This window comes from Mustela lutreola, chromosome 2 (genome assembly GCF_030435805.1).
Source record: "Mustela lutreola isolate mMusLut2 chromosome 2, mMusLut2.pri, whole genome shotgun sequence".
Taxonomy (NCBI): domain Eukaryota; kingdom Metazoa; phylum Chordata; class Mammalia; order Carnivora; family Mustelidae; genus Mustela; species Mustela lutreola.
The window spans coordinates 53,674,193-53,689,160 of NC_081291.1; the positions used below are offsets into that span (position 1 = coordinate 53,674,193).

Genomic DNA, 14,968 nt, shown 5'->3' on the forward strand with positions numbered 1-14,968 from the left:
GAGCAGCAGAGGGAGAGGGAGAAGCAGGCTCCCCACTGAGCAGGGAGCCTGATGAGGGGCTCGATCCCAGGAGATCACGACCTGAGCCAAAGGCAGTCGCTTAACCAAATGAGCCACCCAGCCACCCCCCCAAAGAGGCCTATTCTAAAGAGGGGTCAGGAAACTTTTAGGTAATGGTACCAAAAAGAGAAAGTCCATGTACAGTGCTAGATGGGTTTGTTTATCGTAAGATGTAATTTTCACAACCTGGTGAGGCAGGTATAATTATCTCTATGAAATTAAAACTAAAAAAAAAAATTGGGTGACTTGCCCAAGTCACAGTAGTTATATTGGAATATGAGCTCCAGGCTCTAGGCCTTTGGCCTGGGTCAACTTCACAGCCCACAAGCACCATAAAACCAGAGAAGCCAGAGCACAAGGTAAGTAAACCCACACTTTGAAGGGATGCCCATCACTTTCCACAGTTTCTGCACCTGCAGAGCAGGCTGCATACATTCAGGTATTTTGGCCTTCCATGATCCAATAAGGCATCTTTAGAAAGGAAAGGGAAGTAGGCAGTGAGCACACGCAGGAAGGAACACTGGGCACTAGCCCGGCCACAGGAAAACGGCTGCAGTTTGTATCACCCGCTGCCCTCTGCTGGCCACTGGAAATAACAAGTGGAAAGAGGACCAAAGATTCATTTCACGTTGAAGCGTCAAGAGGTGATGATGACGGATTTCTAAAAACATTTTATTAGACAAAAACTCAAACTTATAAAAGAAGAGTAGAATATGTCCCATGTTTCTTCACTCAGCTTCAACAATTTATCAATTCAGGGAGAATATTGTGTCATCTACCCCAACCCACTTCCCTCCACTATGTTTTTTTCCAAGCAAAACCCAAACATCCTGTCATTTCATCTGTAAAAATTTTAATATGTATTTCTAAAAGAAAAGAAAAATTAAAAAAACCCATAACACCTGATCACAGCTTAAAAAAAAGTCCATAAATCCAATAATTCCTTATGGGCCAAACAGCCCCAAATGGGGGGCGGGGTGGAGAAAGAAAGAAAGACCTAAAGCATTCAGCCTCACCCAAGAAGCTGCAATCATGCAAATCACAGATTAATAGCCTGAACCACCCAAGCAAACAAAAACACCTCATCTATAGCCTTGCCAGGATAAACCAGCAGGAACATAGATAAAAAGACTATGTGAACTGGAAATGCAAAGCTATGTACTTCTGTATAGTAGGAAGATTTTCAGCACATGGGCTACTAAATCTTTGTTGCATTTTTGGCTAAATCTTTCCAAAGACTCAGGAGGGGCAGCACTGTGTCCTTGGGGCGAAACATAGCTGGGTATCCATTGGGGTGAGAGGTAAGAGGGTGACCACACCCACTTCCCTGGGCAATCTCAGCCCAGGGATCAGAATCAGGCTGAAAGAGTATTCCCTACTTTGTATTACCTCTACGCCATCTATCACCCAGTATTGCAAATTTCTATTCACACATCTGCCTCCCCTTCTAGATAACGAACTCCTTGAAGGCAGAATGATGTTGTGTTCATTTTTGTATCCTGCATGGCTGACACATTAGAGAGGCTCAGTAGATGGTCACATAAAGAAAGACTGAGTCAGGAAAGTCCATCATTTGACAATACCAAGTGTTGGAGAGAAATGGGGAGAAAAGAGAACACTAATTTCCTGCTAGTAGACCTATACATTGATGTAACCACTCCGGAGGGCAATGTGGCAATATCCAAAGATATGTTCAAATGCTTAAGCCTCTAAGACAAGAACAGAATATTTAAATTAAAAAATATATATATACATTCTGGGGCTCCTGGGTGGCTCAGTTGGGTAAGCGTCTGACTTCTGATTTCAGCTCAGGTCATGATCTCAGGATCATGAGCTCAAGTCCCACATGGGGCTCTGTGCTCAGCATGAAATCTGCTTGAGATTCTCTGCCTCTCCCTCTGCCCCTTCCCCTGCTCATGTGCACACGTATGTGCACACACTCACTCTAATAAATAAATCTTTTTTTTTTTAAGATTTTATTTATTTGACAGACAGAGATCACAAGTAGGCAGAGAGGTAGGCAGAGAGAGAGAAGGGGAAGCAGCCTCCCTGCTGAGCAGAGAGCCCGATGTGCGGTTTGATCCCAGAACTCTGGGATCATGACCAGAGCCGAAGGCAGAGGCTTTAACCCATTGAGCCACCCATGCACCCCAATAAATCTTTTTTTTTTTTAAAGATTTTATTTATTTATTTGAGAGAGAGAGAGTATGAGAAGGGGGAGGGTCAGAGGGAGAAGCAGACTCCCTGCCAAGCAGGGAGCCTGACGCGGGACTCGATCCCGGGACTCCAGGATCATGACCTGAGCCGAAGGCAGTCACGCTACCAACCGAGCCGCCCAGGCATCCGCCCCAATAAATCTTTAAAAAAATAAAAAAAAATGTACATTCAGAGAATAAAAAAGAACACAGATAGAGCTCCTGAAAATTAAAAATAAAATAACAGAAATACTCAAGAAGGGTTGGAAGCTAAAGTTGAGAAAATCTCCTAGAAAGCAGAGCAAAAAGACAGAAATCAAAAACAGGAGAAAAAAGAAAGAAAGCCAAAGGGCTCTTCAAGGAGGTCTAATATTTGAATAAAAGGAGTTCCAGAAAGAGAAGAGAGAAAACAGATGGGAAGAAGGTAAAAAAACAATAAAAGAAAAATTTCTTATATTCTTATTTTCTAAGTTTCCAAAATGAAAGGCCAATAAGTACCCAGTAAAGTAGATAAGAACAGATACATTATCAAAGCATATTAATGAGAAATATCAGAGCCCTGGGGGCAAGTGAAGACCTAACCAGCTTCCAGAAAGAACATACACAAAGGATTGAGAATGGCTCTGGATCTCAAGAGCAATCCTCAAATGAGATGATAATTGGAATAATGATATCAAAATTCTTATTCTTTTAAAGATTTTATTTATTTATTTGACAGAGAGAGATCACAAGTAGGCAGAGACAGAAGAGGAAGCAGGCTCCTTGCTGAGCAGAGAGCCAGACGTAGGGCTTGATCCCAGGACCCTGGGACCATGACCTGAGCCGAAGGCAGAGGCTTTAACCCACTGAGCCACCCAGGCGCCCCATGATATCAAAATTCTTAAAGAAATGATTTCTATCTCCAGCTTAAATGTCCATTATCTGTAAGGATTAGCTAACGAGATTTCTAGTTATACACAGTCTCCCGATTTGCCTCCCTGCATCCTTACTCAGGAAGTTACTGGAGGCATGCTTCATCAAAATGCAAGTATACACCACAAAAGTAAAAGACATAAGAGATGGGAAGATAGGGGATCCCTCCCAAAAGACAGGGGAAGACAATCTCCGTGGGAAAACAAAGTTGTGCAGGGAAGGAAAAGTGTATGATACGGCTCACCTATGAATCACAGTTAGAGACTCATATGTTGTAAATGCTGACAACTGGCTTCACCGAAGGTGCACAGTAACTACCCGAGGACTGAGGGATGGGAGGGGTGAGCATGTGTGGCCTGGTGGGTACAAGAGCTGAATTCTAATCTGCCACAGTGAGAAGTCCACAGATGATGCCAACAACTGAAAAGGAGAGAGGCGGCAGTATACACATACTATTTAGCAAACTGGCAGTGGAAATAAAACCAATCCACTAGGAGAGTTAGCAGCAGGTGTCTCTGGAAAGGTGAAAATGCAGGGGTCGGGGAGTGTGTGGAAGGGCAAGGTACTGCTGCTTTGGTAACGATCCGCACATGTGACTTCCATAAATCCTAAAATGAGGGGATAACCTGCATACAAGGAGTTATTTGGAAAACTGAGAGAGGCAGTAAGGCTTCCAACAGTACCTTACATGGTTTTGACTGTTTCAGACTGATGACAGTGCTGTTTTGCCAGTCTGTACACCAGTGCTATGTCCTAGTTCATGACCGTCATAATTTAGCACTTCAGAAGTACTTGCAGGATACAGATACAGCTTTACATTTTAATCAGGAATACTGAGACCTTTGATCCAACAGGTACATTAAGCCTAGATCTTCAAGAAGGAAATGATTTTACTTTGCAAATAACTAATGTCTCTAAGACGATGTTTTTAGGTGTTGGTTCAGAGGCTCTTCCCTGTCCCCTCCCTTGAAAGAGAGCTCTTATAACCCAGGACTCGGCCCAGGTAACACACACAGGAGACGAGGGTAGCAAATGGTGATAGGAGCTTTGTATAGCAATATGTACATTTGTGTTATAGGCCTTTTCACGCTTTATGTGTAGATTTTTACCTGTAACCTTCATTACATCGTGAATTAAATGTAAGTCTTGTCAAAAACAGAAACAAAAAACCAAAAACAACCAACCATGGATTTTTGGAAGTTCTTACCAGCAGTGAAAATGCCTTTGGTGCTCTGTTTCATACTAGAAGGTCTCACAATTGCTGAAAGCCCTGTGAGAGAAAACCAACAAAGATGCAAAAAAACCCAGATGTTAGTCATCTTCACACGTTTAAAACCTAAAACAAAATACTCTTTCCAGTTATCTATAACACCAGCAAATCCAGCTCTGCCCTGGTGTCACAGAATGACAATGGAAGGGGTATCAGGATTGAGGGCCAGGAGATCAGAGCTGCCAGCTGTGTCATCAACCAGCTGTGTTACCGACCAGCTGTGGGAGCTCAGACAAATGCCTGGTCCCCTCTGCGCCTGGGCCTCCTCGCCTTAATTAAAACAGGAGGTAGATTAAATCAACCTCGAAGCTCATTTTATGACTTTTAAATCTGGTTAAGGCTGCTGGTTCTCAACCCCAACATCTGAAATGATTAAAAAGAACCCAAAGTTTCCATCTAGGAGCTTTCATTCCTCAGTCCTCCATCCTCTCACAAAGGCAGAAGAGATCATATTGTGACAGAATCATGTTAAAATGAAAACAAACAATGTGCCTCCTCACTTATCTTCAGAAATAGATACCTGGGAATCTAGATGCATGCCCTGATAGCCTGGGGCAGGTCCCCGGGAGAATGCATCACTGGGTAGGGTATCTAAGCCAGTAGCTTGCATCCTTGAGGAGCTCTAGAAATATTTACTCAATAAAACAGGAGAATGTGCTCATCTGGAGAAGAGAGTCATTTTTAGTCATGATTATTTCTTTACGGACAGCCCTTGTAAACACCTCAAAGGGAAGCAGGTCTCTGAAGATAAGATTTTTGGGTAAACAGGAGCACCTGGGTGGCTCAGTTGTTAAGCGTCTGCCTTTGGCTCAGGTTATGATCCTAGCATCCTGGGATAGAGCCCCACATCAGGTTCCCTGCTCCTCGGGAAGCCTGCTTTTCCCTCTCCCTCTTCCCCTGCTTGTATTCCCTCTCTCACTCTGTCAAATAAATAAATAAAATCTTAAAAAAAAAAAAAAAGATTTTTGGGTAAACACTGAGAAGGCCCCAGGGTAATATGTGGAACATGGGCCATGTCAGAGGGAACTGACGAAACACATGATGAGACACACTGAACAGGAGTCAGCTGGTGAAAGCTGTATTCCTGATGTTATAAAAGCACTAAAAATGTCACCAGTCTCCTTCCTTCTCAGACCACCATGAAGGACATGGAGGAGTCTTTGGAAAAACTTCTAGAAGTTATGTTCTTAGAACCAAAACAAACATTGTTTTTTCCTTTGACAGTGATTTAGGATCCAGGAATCTGAAAACAGAAGTACTTTCACCACCCTACTTCAAACAAATGACAATTTAGATTTGGAAAAACCCCAGACTGTTAGCGCTTTCTTCTTCCATGAGACAATCTGTCTCTCCATCTCACCAGGAAAGGAAGAATAAAGAATACATTTCAGTCACAGAGTTTGCTTTTTACCCATGGTCAGCATTTCCTGAATATCAAATCCAGAAACATACCTAGTCGCACCACTTCTCCACAGTCAGGATCATGAGCAACTTGCAATAAAGTTTCTTCCACATCTCTGTTTTTTCCAGGAGGGTCCATAATATGATTAATTTGTTGCTGTAAGGTTTTGGGCAATGTCATTAGCTGAGTGAATTGTCCTTCTGGGCTTTTATCTATCTAAGGGGGGAAAAAAGATAATGTCTATGCAAAGTTCTTTGAATTTTATAAAGATTCAACGACACATGGCTTCTCTTTCAAATCACATAAACATACACTGAACCTATTCCCTAGACTGGGCAGCACACTAAGGAGACTTGCTCCTTTCTGAAACTGAATGCACAAGAGTTCACATGCTAAGTTCCTTCAAAGAGGTCAACTCCTTTCCTATAATGGTCCATTTTTACATGAAAAAAGTATAGAAGCTTCTTTCAACGATCAATTTCTGTCTCTCAGTTTTGAAGTTCCTATGGGTCTTATATCCAGCAGCTGAAGGAACTGAGGCTGCTACTAACATTGACTGAGGCTCAGCAAATCCAGGTACTCACTCTCTCCCATTTTAAACACAGAGGCACTGAGTGGCACAACCAGGGTCCTACCGCCACTGCGAGAGAGCCACCTCTAACCTCGTGCCTCCTGCCTTCTGGGCCTTTTTATTCACCAGGCCGTATTTCATTAACTGTAGGAATAAACTGAAGACAAGTTTATTTGCTTTCAACCTTCTGGCACATAGTAGGTAGTCAAAAACCCTAGCTGAGTAAGGAATGAATAAGTGCATCAATAAAACTTAGTTTTCGTTATTTCTTAAGGAGGATTAAATTACACCAGTGGTGGGGCGCCTGGGTGGCTCAGTGGGTTAAGCCGCTGCCTTCGGCTCAGGTCATGATCTCAGAGTCCTGGGATCGAGTCCCGCATCGGGCTCTCTGCTCAGCAGGGAGCCTGCTTCCCTCTCTCTCTCTCTGCCTGCCTCTCCATCTACTTGTGATTTCTCTCTGTCAAATAAATAAATAAAATCTTTAAAAAAAAAAAAAAAAAAAAAAAAAAAAAAAAAAAAAAAAAATTACACCAGTGGTTTCTGTGCCCCACATATTCCAAGGACATCAAGTTGAAAGATAAATACAGAAATAAAACATACAAACTACACATCAGACTTTACTTTGAATCCAAATTTAGCCACAGAGCCAAGACCACACCTAGCTTCCCTAACTCCTAGTCTAATATACTTTACTTCATGGAACTAAGTTTTTACAAAATCATATAGACACTGCCTGCCTGTCAATGTGAGAACCAGTAGCACCGCCCTTAATGGCTCATCCCATTATTTTTCAGGTAAGAATCTGTCTTATATTCTTTCACCAAATGTTTAGGTTTTAACTTGGACTAAGAGGAGAGTAAGAAAAAATGAGACAAATGAATGTATTAAATTTTAGATCCAGATTTTCTAGATATGACTTATTAATACTTAGTTTCACTTAGTCTACTACTTTTTTTCATATAACAAGTATTTGTTGAGTATTGTCTGGATTTTCTAGTTTTCTATAAAATTCATGCAAAGGGGGCGCCTGGGTGGCTCAGTGGGTTAAGCCGCTGCCTTCGCTCGGGTCATGATCTCAGGGTCCTGGGATCGAGTCCCGCATCGGGCTCCCTGCTCAGCAGGGAGCCTGCTTCCTCCTCTCTCTCTGCCTGCCTCTCTGCCTGCTTGTGATCTCTCTCTGTCAAATAAATAAATAAAATCTTTATAAAAAAAAATAAATAAAATTCATGCAAAGAAGAGCAAAGTTCTATTATCCACTGGCTCCAGTAAAGGTTTTTTTTTTTTTTTAATTTCATATTTATCATTAAAATGATTCTAAATCCAAAGAATTTGTACTCTATTTATATTTGTTTCAATAAATGATAGAAATGTGGATATTATGGGGCACCTGGGTGGCTCAGTGGATTAAGCCTCTGCCTTCAGCTCAGGTCATGATCTCAGGGTCCTGGGATCAAGCCCCTGCATTGGGTTCTCTGCTCAGCAGGGAGCCTGTTCTCCCCCACCCTGCCTACTGCTCTCTGCCTACTTGTGATCTCTGTCAAGTAAATAAATCTTTTTTTAAAAAATGTGGCTATTATTGTAAAATATATTAGAAATAAACATTTATGGATTCATACATTGGGGCTAAGAATTGAGATTAGTAAAAAGGATCTTATATTTCTGTAAGGCTTTATCTATGAATTTCAGAGATATCAAGAGTTAAAAAATAGTATTTGCCACTGCTTTCTTTTGAGGAAAAGAATGCACTGGAATTTTTGCTTGAAAGACAGAACATTAGGTGACATTTTCAAATAAACTGCTAAATTCTGTGTAATTATCCTCTTTGATTCTCATTAAAACATGGAAGTGAAAGCATTTAGTTAAATCATGAGAGTCAGTAAATAAAGGAGAAGAATTTGAAAAAAAATCATGGAAGTCAAACTGCATTTTAAAAGCAGATAAGAAAAGGCCACACACTGTATGGTTCCATTTATACAAAGTGTCCAGAATAGACAAATTCATAGAGGCAGAAAACAGATTAGTGGTCACCTGTGGGGTGGGGAAGATAGAAACTACAAATGGATGTGGGATTTCTTTTTCAAGTGATGGAAATGTTGTAAAATTAGACTGTAGTGGTAGTTGCACAACTTTGTGAATATGCTAAAAAAACACTGAATTTTATAGTATGTGAATTACATCTCAATAAAGCTGATGTTTTAAAAAAGCACATGTGGTCACAGGATACTGGATGCTGCATTATACCACACAGATCCTGGCTTAAGGGCCAAGGTATCCACTCTACTAGCTGCTGGGGAAGTTGGCTGACTCCCTCTCTTAGAGTCCCTCCCAGACTTGTCCTCAGCCAAAGGGAGGGCTTGGACCCAATGACTGGACAATGCAGTGTACAAAGGCCTGGCCTCTTTGCCCCAAGACGGGACAACCAGGAAAGGCCACCTAGTTCCACAGTGCCATCGTAGGATCAGATGACGGCTTGTTTCAAATCCACTCAATCCTGATCCTACACAATAGGTACCAGGAGTGGTCCTAATGCGCACACTCTGTGTTGGTATTTTAGAGCTGTCATACTAAGGAAGGCCAACTGGAAGCCTCTGAAGCTGCCATTTTACCTCTTATGCAAGACAGTGATTACAAAAACAACAACAATAAACACCATATCTCAGAAGGAACAGCAGGGTATCAGTGTTATCTGTATACCTAAAGGATACAGGGGTGTGATGCTTGATTTTGTGTCACTTGGCTAGACTATTGTGCTTAGTTGCTTGGTCAAACATTAGTCCAGATATTATTATAAGAGTACTTTTAAAGATATAATTAATATTTAAGTCAGCAGACTCTGAATAAAGCAGATTTCCCTCTATAATGCAGGAAGGCCTCATTTAATCAGCCAAAGGCCTTAAGAAAAAAGACTAAAGTCTCCAAGGAATTCTACCTCTAGATTGCCCTCAGACTTAAAACTACAACATACTCTTCCCTGGGTCTCCAGCCTGCTGGCATGCTCTGTACATTTCAAACTCATTAGTCTCCACAATTTAATTCCTTAAAATAAATCTCTCTCTCTATATATCCTACTGGCTCAGTTTCTTTGGAGAACTCTGACTAATACAAAGGCTAATGGTCTCCATCATACTTCCTTTAAGTCTGGCCTTCACAAAATCCAAATGTGTTCTGGAAGATTACAGCAGACTACCACAACTCAACCAAGTGGAAGTCCCAGTTTCATCTGCTGTGCCAGATGCAGTAAATCTATTAAAGCAAGTCAATAGAACTGCAGGTATCTGGATGGGGCCAAAACTAGGGAATGCACTCTTTTCCATCTTTATTTGTAAGGAGGATCAGAAGCAGCTCCCATTCACGAGACAGACAATAGTATATCTATGTTTGCCTCAGGGCTCTGTTAACTCTCCCATTCTGTGTTGTAAGATCCCCCAAGGAAACCAGACAGTGTGGCCATTCCGTGTAATCTTGGGCTGACCCACTTCATCAATGCTTTGCTGCTGCTGTTACCTGGTAAGCAACAGACAAAAGTACACTGGAGTGCCTGGTAGATAAATGCACTCCAGAGGGTAGAAGATAAACCCTATGACGTTTCAGGAGTCTACCATATCAACGAAAAGTTTGGTGGCCAAGTGGTCTGATGCATGCTGGGACATCCTCTCCAAAGTAAAGATGAACTTTGTGCATCCTGCACCTCTTACTCCTAAGACTGAAGCATGATGCTTGATAAGCCTCTTCAGGTTTTGGAGGCAGCAGATTCCACACTTGACTGTAATGTTCAGACCCATTTATGAAGTGGTATAAAAGGATGCCAGTTGTGTGGGCTCAGAGCAGAAAAGAGCTCTACAACAGATCCAGGCAGCAGAGCAAGCAGGCCCTCACTTGGGCCATACACTCCATATATACTCCATAATGCTAAAGGTATCTTTGGTATAAAAAGAAGCCACAGGGGCACCTGGGTGGCTCAGTGGGTTAAGCCTCTGCCTTCGGCTCAGGTCGTGATCTTGGAGTCCTGGGATTGAGCCCCACATTGGGCTCTCTCTCAGCGGGGAGCTTGTTCCCCCCACCCCTGCCCCCTGCCTACTTGTGATCTCTGTCTGTCAAATAAATAAATAAAAATCTTAAAAAAAAAAAAAAGAAAAGAAAAAAGAAATCACAGGAAGCTTGTGGTGGGCTCTCAGTAGGAGAATCACAATGTAGACTGCTAGGGTTCTGGAGATGGTCATGCCCTCTGGAGTGAAGAACAATACATCATTTGAAATCAGCTCCCAGATATGAGACCCTTCTAACCGTGGAGCAAAAAAAGACCATGCATCAAGAACCGTACATCATGAACTGAGATCTCTCATATTCACCAACTGTTAAGTTCAGGCAGGCTCAACAGTAATCCACTGTAAGACAGAAGAGGTACACCAGCATAAGTAAGGCCAAAGGGCACGAGTAAGCTGCACACGCAGGAAACCCAGGCCCCATACCATCGACTATGCACTGTTGCACCAGTGCACGCCATCCTATTTCTCCACTGTTTCATGCATATGGCTACATGGAGGTTCCCTTATGACTGGCATGTGGTGGATAAAGGATGAGTTTGCTCCAGGGATGACTTGGCTTGGTATGAACAAGCCAAAACTGATGCATTACAGCCTCACTCAGGGGCAGCCCTGAAAGACACTAATGAGGGGAAATCCTCCCAAATGGGTATGCTTCCGGTAGTGCACCTGGCCATCCACTTTACATGGACAAAGCAGCCCTGGGGAAGAATATACAAAGACCCATGGGAGTGAAGCATGGTTCACTGGTTGTCCAGACCTGAAAGGAAAAATACTGGAAGACTAAAGACAAAAATCTGGGGAGAAGGAGCACCTAGGTGGCTCAGTGGGTTAAAGCCTCTGCTTTCGGCTCAGGTCATGATCCCAGGGTCCTGGGATCGAGCCCCACATCGGGCTCTCTGCTCTGCAGGAAGCCTGCTTCCTCCTCTCTCTCTGCCTGCCTCTCTGCCTACTTGTGATCTCTGACTGCCAAATAAATAAATAAAATCTTTAAAAAAAAAAAAAACTGGGGAGAAGAGGTATGTGGATGCACGTACAGGAGGCATGCACAAAGTGTGAAGATCTTTGTATTTTGCTAATGTCCACGAGAAAGTATCCTTCACAGAAGAATCAACAATAACCAAAAGAACAATTCAGCCAGTTAATTCAAAAGCCTCTGGCACAATGGCTTATAAAAGGAGTAGCCATGGTGGCAGGGAACAAGGTTCTGCCTAGTCCAAGGCTGACTTAGCTACTGCTGTTGTTAAAGTCTATCCTGACAGCAACAGAAGCCAAAGCTGAGAATCTGATAATAAGACCATCTCTTGAGACTAACCAGCCACTTGGTGGACGTTAACTACATTGGACACCTTCCATCTGGGAAGGGGCAGTAATTCATCTTAACTGGAAGTTACACATGTTCTGAACATGGGTTTGCCCTTCCTGCCTACAGGACCTGGCCAATACCATGACAAGGCCTACAGGATGCCTGCTTCACCAACATGGTTGTACTATGGAACATCACTTATGGCACTCATTTTAGAGCAAAAGAGGTACAGAGTTACAGCAACAGGCACAGGACCATGCCTCCACTATAATTACCATATACTTCATCAAAGCCGCCAGACTGATAGAGCAGTTCCCAAAAAGAGGAAATCTGGGGCCCATACAGCAAAGAATTATCTAGCCCCAAATGCTAATAGTTCCATCATTAAAAAATCCTGACAGGGCAATGAAGAACAGGTAAGCCAGCAGCTTGGAGATGATACCCGGTGAGAATGGGGTGCAGTACACATCCTAAATTAATGCCTGTTACAGAGTACCTCATTCCCAACCAGTAGAATGCATAGGTCTGGGAACCAAGGGATGGAAGAGGTAGCCTTGCTTCCCATTGTTCCCAGTGACCCACTCAGAAAATGTGTGCCTCCTATGCCTACGACTTCAAGACTTTAAACTTAAAGGTATGACTGCCACCAGCTCTCTTCAGATCCCATGCCAAAAGTCCAGCAGACACAGAAAGGAGTCACCACAGTGGCAAAAGTAATTGATCCTGATCATCTGAGGTAAAGCTGCTGGTGCACAACTCTCAGTACCCCTTGCCCAATTTTGATGGTAAAGGGAAAGGGCAGCAATCGTAGCCTGAAATGGGGAAGGTGACCGGGTCTCAGATGCCTTAGGGATGAGGGTCTGGGCCACCTCGTCTAGCCCAGCACAAGTGCTAGATAAGGGTGAGGGGAGTTTGGAATGTGTAGTACGGGAAGGAGCAGGGGGGTGTCAGTGACAACCTCAGTAGTGCTGGGAACTGTAATTTGGTCCATAAATCTTACTCTTGTAAGCTTCCCCAGGATAAGAGATCAATTAGGACTTAGATCATGCAGGCTTTCACAGGCCATAGCGAGGAATTTGGAAATATCTTCAGGGTTAAAGAAAATTCCCAGCCCTTTTCCCTTGCTCAGTTTCCCAAAAGTTGGCAGCTAGGCAATCTTTTCTGATTCCAAACCAGGGAGTAGATGATGTCTACTGGACATCCTACAGATGTCTGGAGAAATCCTACAGATTCTAACAGTAAGAGAAATAGAAACAATGTAAAGAAGAAGATAAAACTTCAAAAATTATAATGAAGACCACTAAAGGGGTGATAAAAGATAATGCCTTTGGAAAACAAAAACAGGATGCTATAAGAAAAAAAGAACAAAGGAAATTAAATATTTAATAGTGGTGCTAGAAGATCAGTTGGAAAAATTCTTCTGGAAAAGAGAACAGAAACCGCAAAGAAAAAGGAAGGAGAAAAGAAAAATTAAAAAGATCAAACCAGGAGGTCTGACAACCAGCTAACAGAAATTCCAGAAAGAGCAAAGTAAGAAAATGGATATGAAGAAATTATTATAGAAGTAACAAAATTTCTTAGAATTGGAGCTCAAGAGTTTCCAGACTGAAAACGCTCATGAAGTACCAGAATAATAGTGAAAAACACATATACAAAGACAAATCATCATGAAATTTAAGACTGGAAAAAGGGAAAGGATCCTAAACACTATCTGAGAGCTAAAAAAGGACAGGCAATCTGAAAGGACAGGCAATCTGAAAGTCACTGGACTTTTTAACACAACACTTAGAAACTAGAAGAAGGATGCTGTGACTTAAAAAGTCTGAGGGAAAAATTATTTCCAACCTAGAATGTAATACGTACCCCAAACTATCAATCAGTACAAGAGTAGAATGTGCAGAGGTACATGGTCTCAAAAAATTTACCTTCCTTGCAACCTATGGTAGAGAGGTACTAAAGGTATATTTCACCAAAATTAAAGCGTAATCATGAAAAAAGAAGACAAAAAATGCAGAAAACCAAAACCTAGGAAAGGAGAGAAGGCGGAAAGAACCCTCAGGGTGATAATGAAAAGATGCTCCAGGAGAAGAGCTGTGCCACAAGGCTAGAAAACAACCAGTCCAGAAAGAACAGGGCACACGGAGCTCCAGGAAGAAACACCCTCAAGAAAAACAAGAAACAGAAAATACCTGATGTGTTGGTCTATGATGAGAGAAGCTATACAGATCTGTAAGAGGGTATCAATTAGTGACAGGTATTAAAAAAATTAAGCAAATGAAGAAAATGAGACAATTATTAACTCCAAGAAAAACACATTTGCACAGGAAAGAAGATTTCATAGTAGTGTATCCCAGCAATGAAGAAAAAGTAAGTTTCATAATAATGTAAATAGAAAACATTAACTTAACCAAAAATTATGAAATAACTGTACGTGGAGCAAGAGGGAATGAGGTGGGAAGGGAAGTGTGTGCGTGTGAGTGTGTACCCGTGAGAGCATGTTGATAGGAGTGACAAAAGGGAGTAAGAGAATCTTCATCTTCCACAGAGGAGGACAAAAATAAAGTATAAAACAGAAAAAAAAATCAACAAATAACAGTGACATCATATTGTTTAGAAACATGGAGGTAAACATTGGACCGCTAACGAGATGAAAGTAGTCGCCTCTGGGAAGAAGCACTGTGAAGCAGGAAGTTGCCAAGTAGGGAACTGTTACTTTTTGTTATAAACCTTGAGGTCCCATTTGGTTTTTAAACCATGTGCGTGCATTTCTTTGAGAAAAGTAAAAAGTTTAAAAAACTTGCAAAATTCTGGGCATTTCATGTTACTCTCTCTTTTTTAAAAAAATACTTCCTTTTTTTTCAAGGTTCCCTTTCAGTTGTAAAAATTCCATTGATTCTATATTTAATATAATATTAGTTGCCCCTAGGGGCGCCTGGGTGGCTCAGTGGGTTAAGCCACTGCCTTCGGCTCAGGTCATGGTCTCAGGGTTCTGGGATCGAGTCCCACATCGGGCTCTCTGCTGGGCAGGGAGCCTGCTTCCCTCTCTCTCTCTCTGCCTACTTGTGGTCTCTGTCTGTCAAATAAATAAATAAAATCTTAAAAAAAAAAAATTAGTTGCCCCTATTATTTGGAAGAGGAAGAGTGTTCTTTGTGATAAACATAAAAAATAACTGTGGTTTCCAGAGTTTTAAAAAATCTTAAATTCAAAA

At 41.9% G+C, this 14,968-nt stretch overlaps 1 protein-coding gene across 8 annotated transcripts in view; it reads right to left on the reverse strand.

Annotated features, from left to right (window-relative positions):
* Nucleotides 1–14,968, reverse strand: part of TAMM41 (TAM41 mitochondrial translocator assembly and maintenance homolog) — a 61,024-nt gene that overhangs the window by 16,202 nt on the left and 29,854 nt on the right. For 5 of the 8 annotated variants that reach the window (XR_009350801.1, XR_009350799.1, XM_059161760.1 and 2 more), the window contains exons 6-7: nt 5,890–6,055; nt 4,375–4,437 (exon numbers count right to left, since the gene is read on the reverse strand). Coding sequence is in view for 5 of the 8 variants with exons in the window: in XM_059161760.1 (XP_059017743.1) it covers nt 4,375–4,437; nt 5,890–6,055 (229 nt within the window). In the remaining 3 variants the exon portion in view is untranslated. Of the gene's footprint in view, nt 1–3,411; nt 3,588–4,374; nt 4,438–5,889; nt 6,056–14,968 lie in introns of those variants that run through there. The other 3 variants (XR_009350800.1, XM_059161763.1, XM_059161764.1) reach the window with 3 other exon arrangements.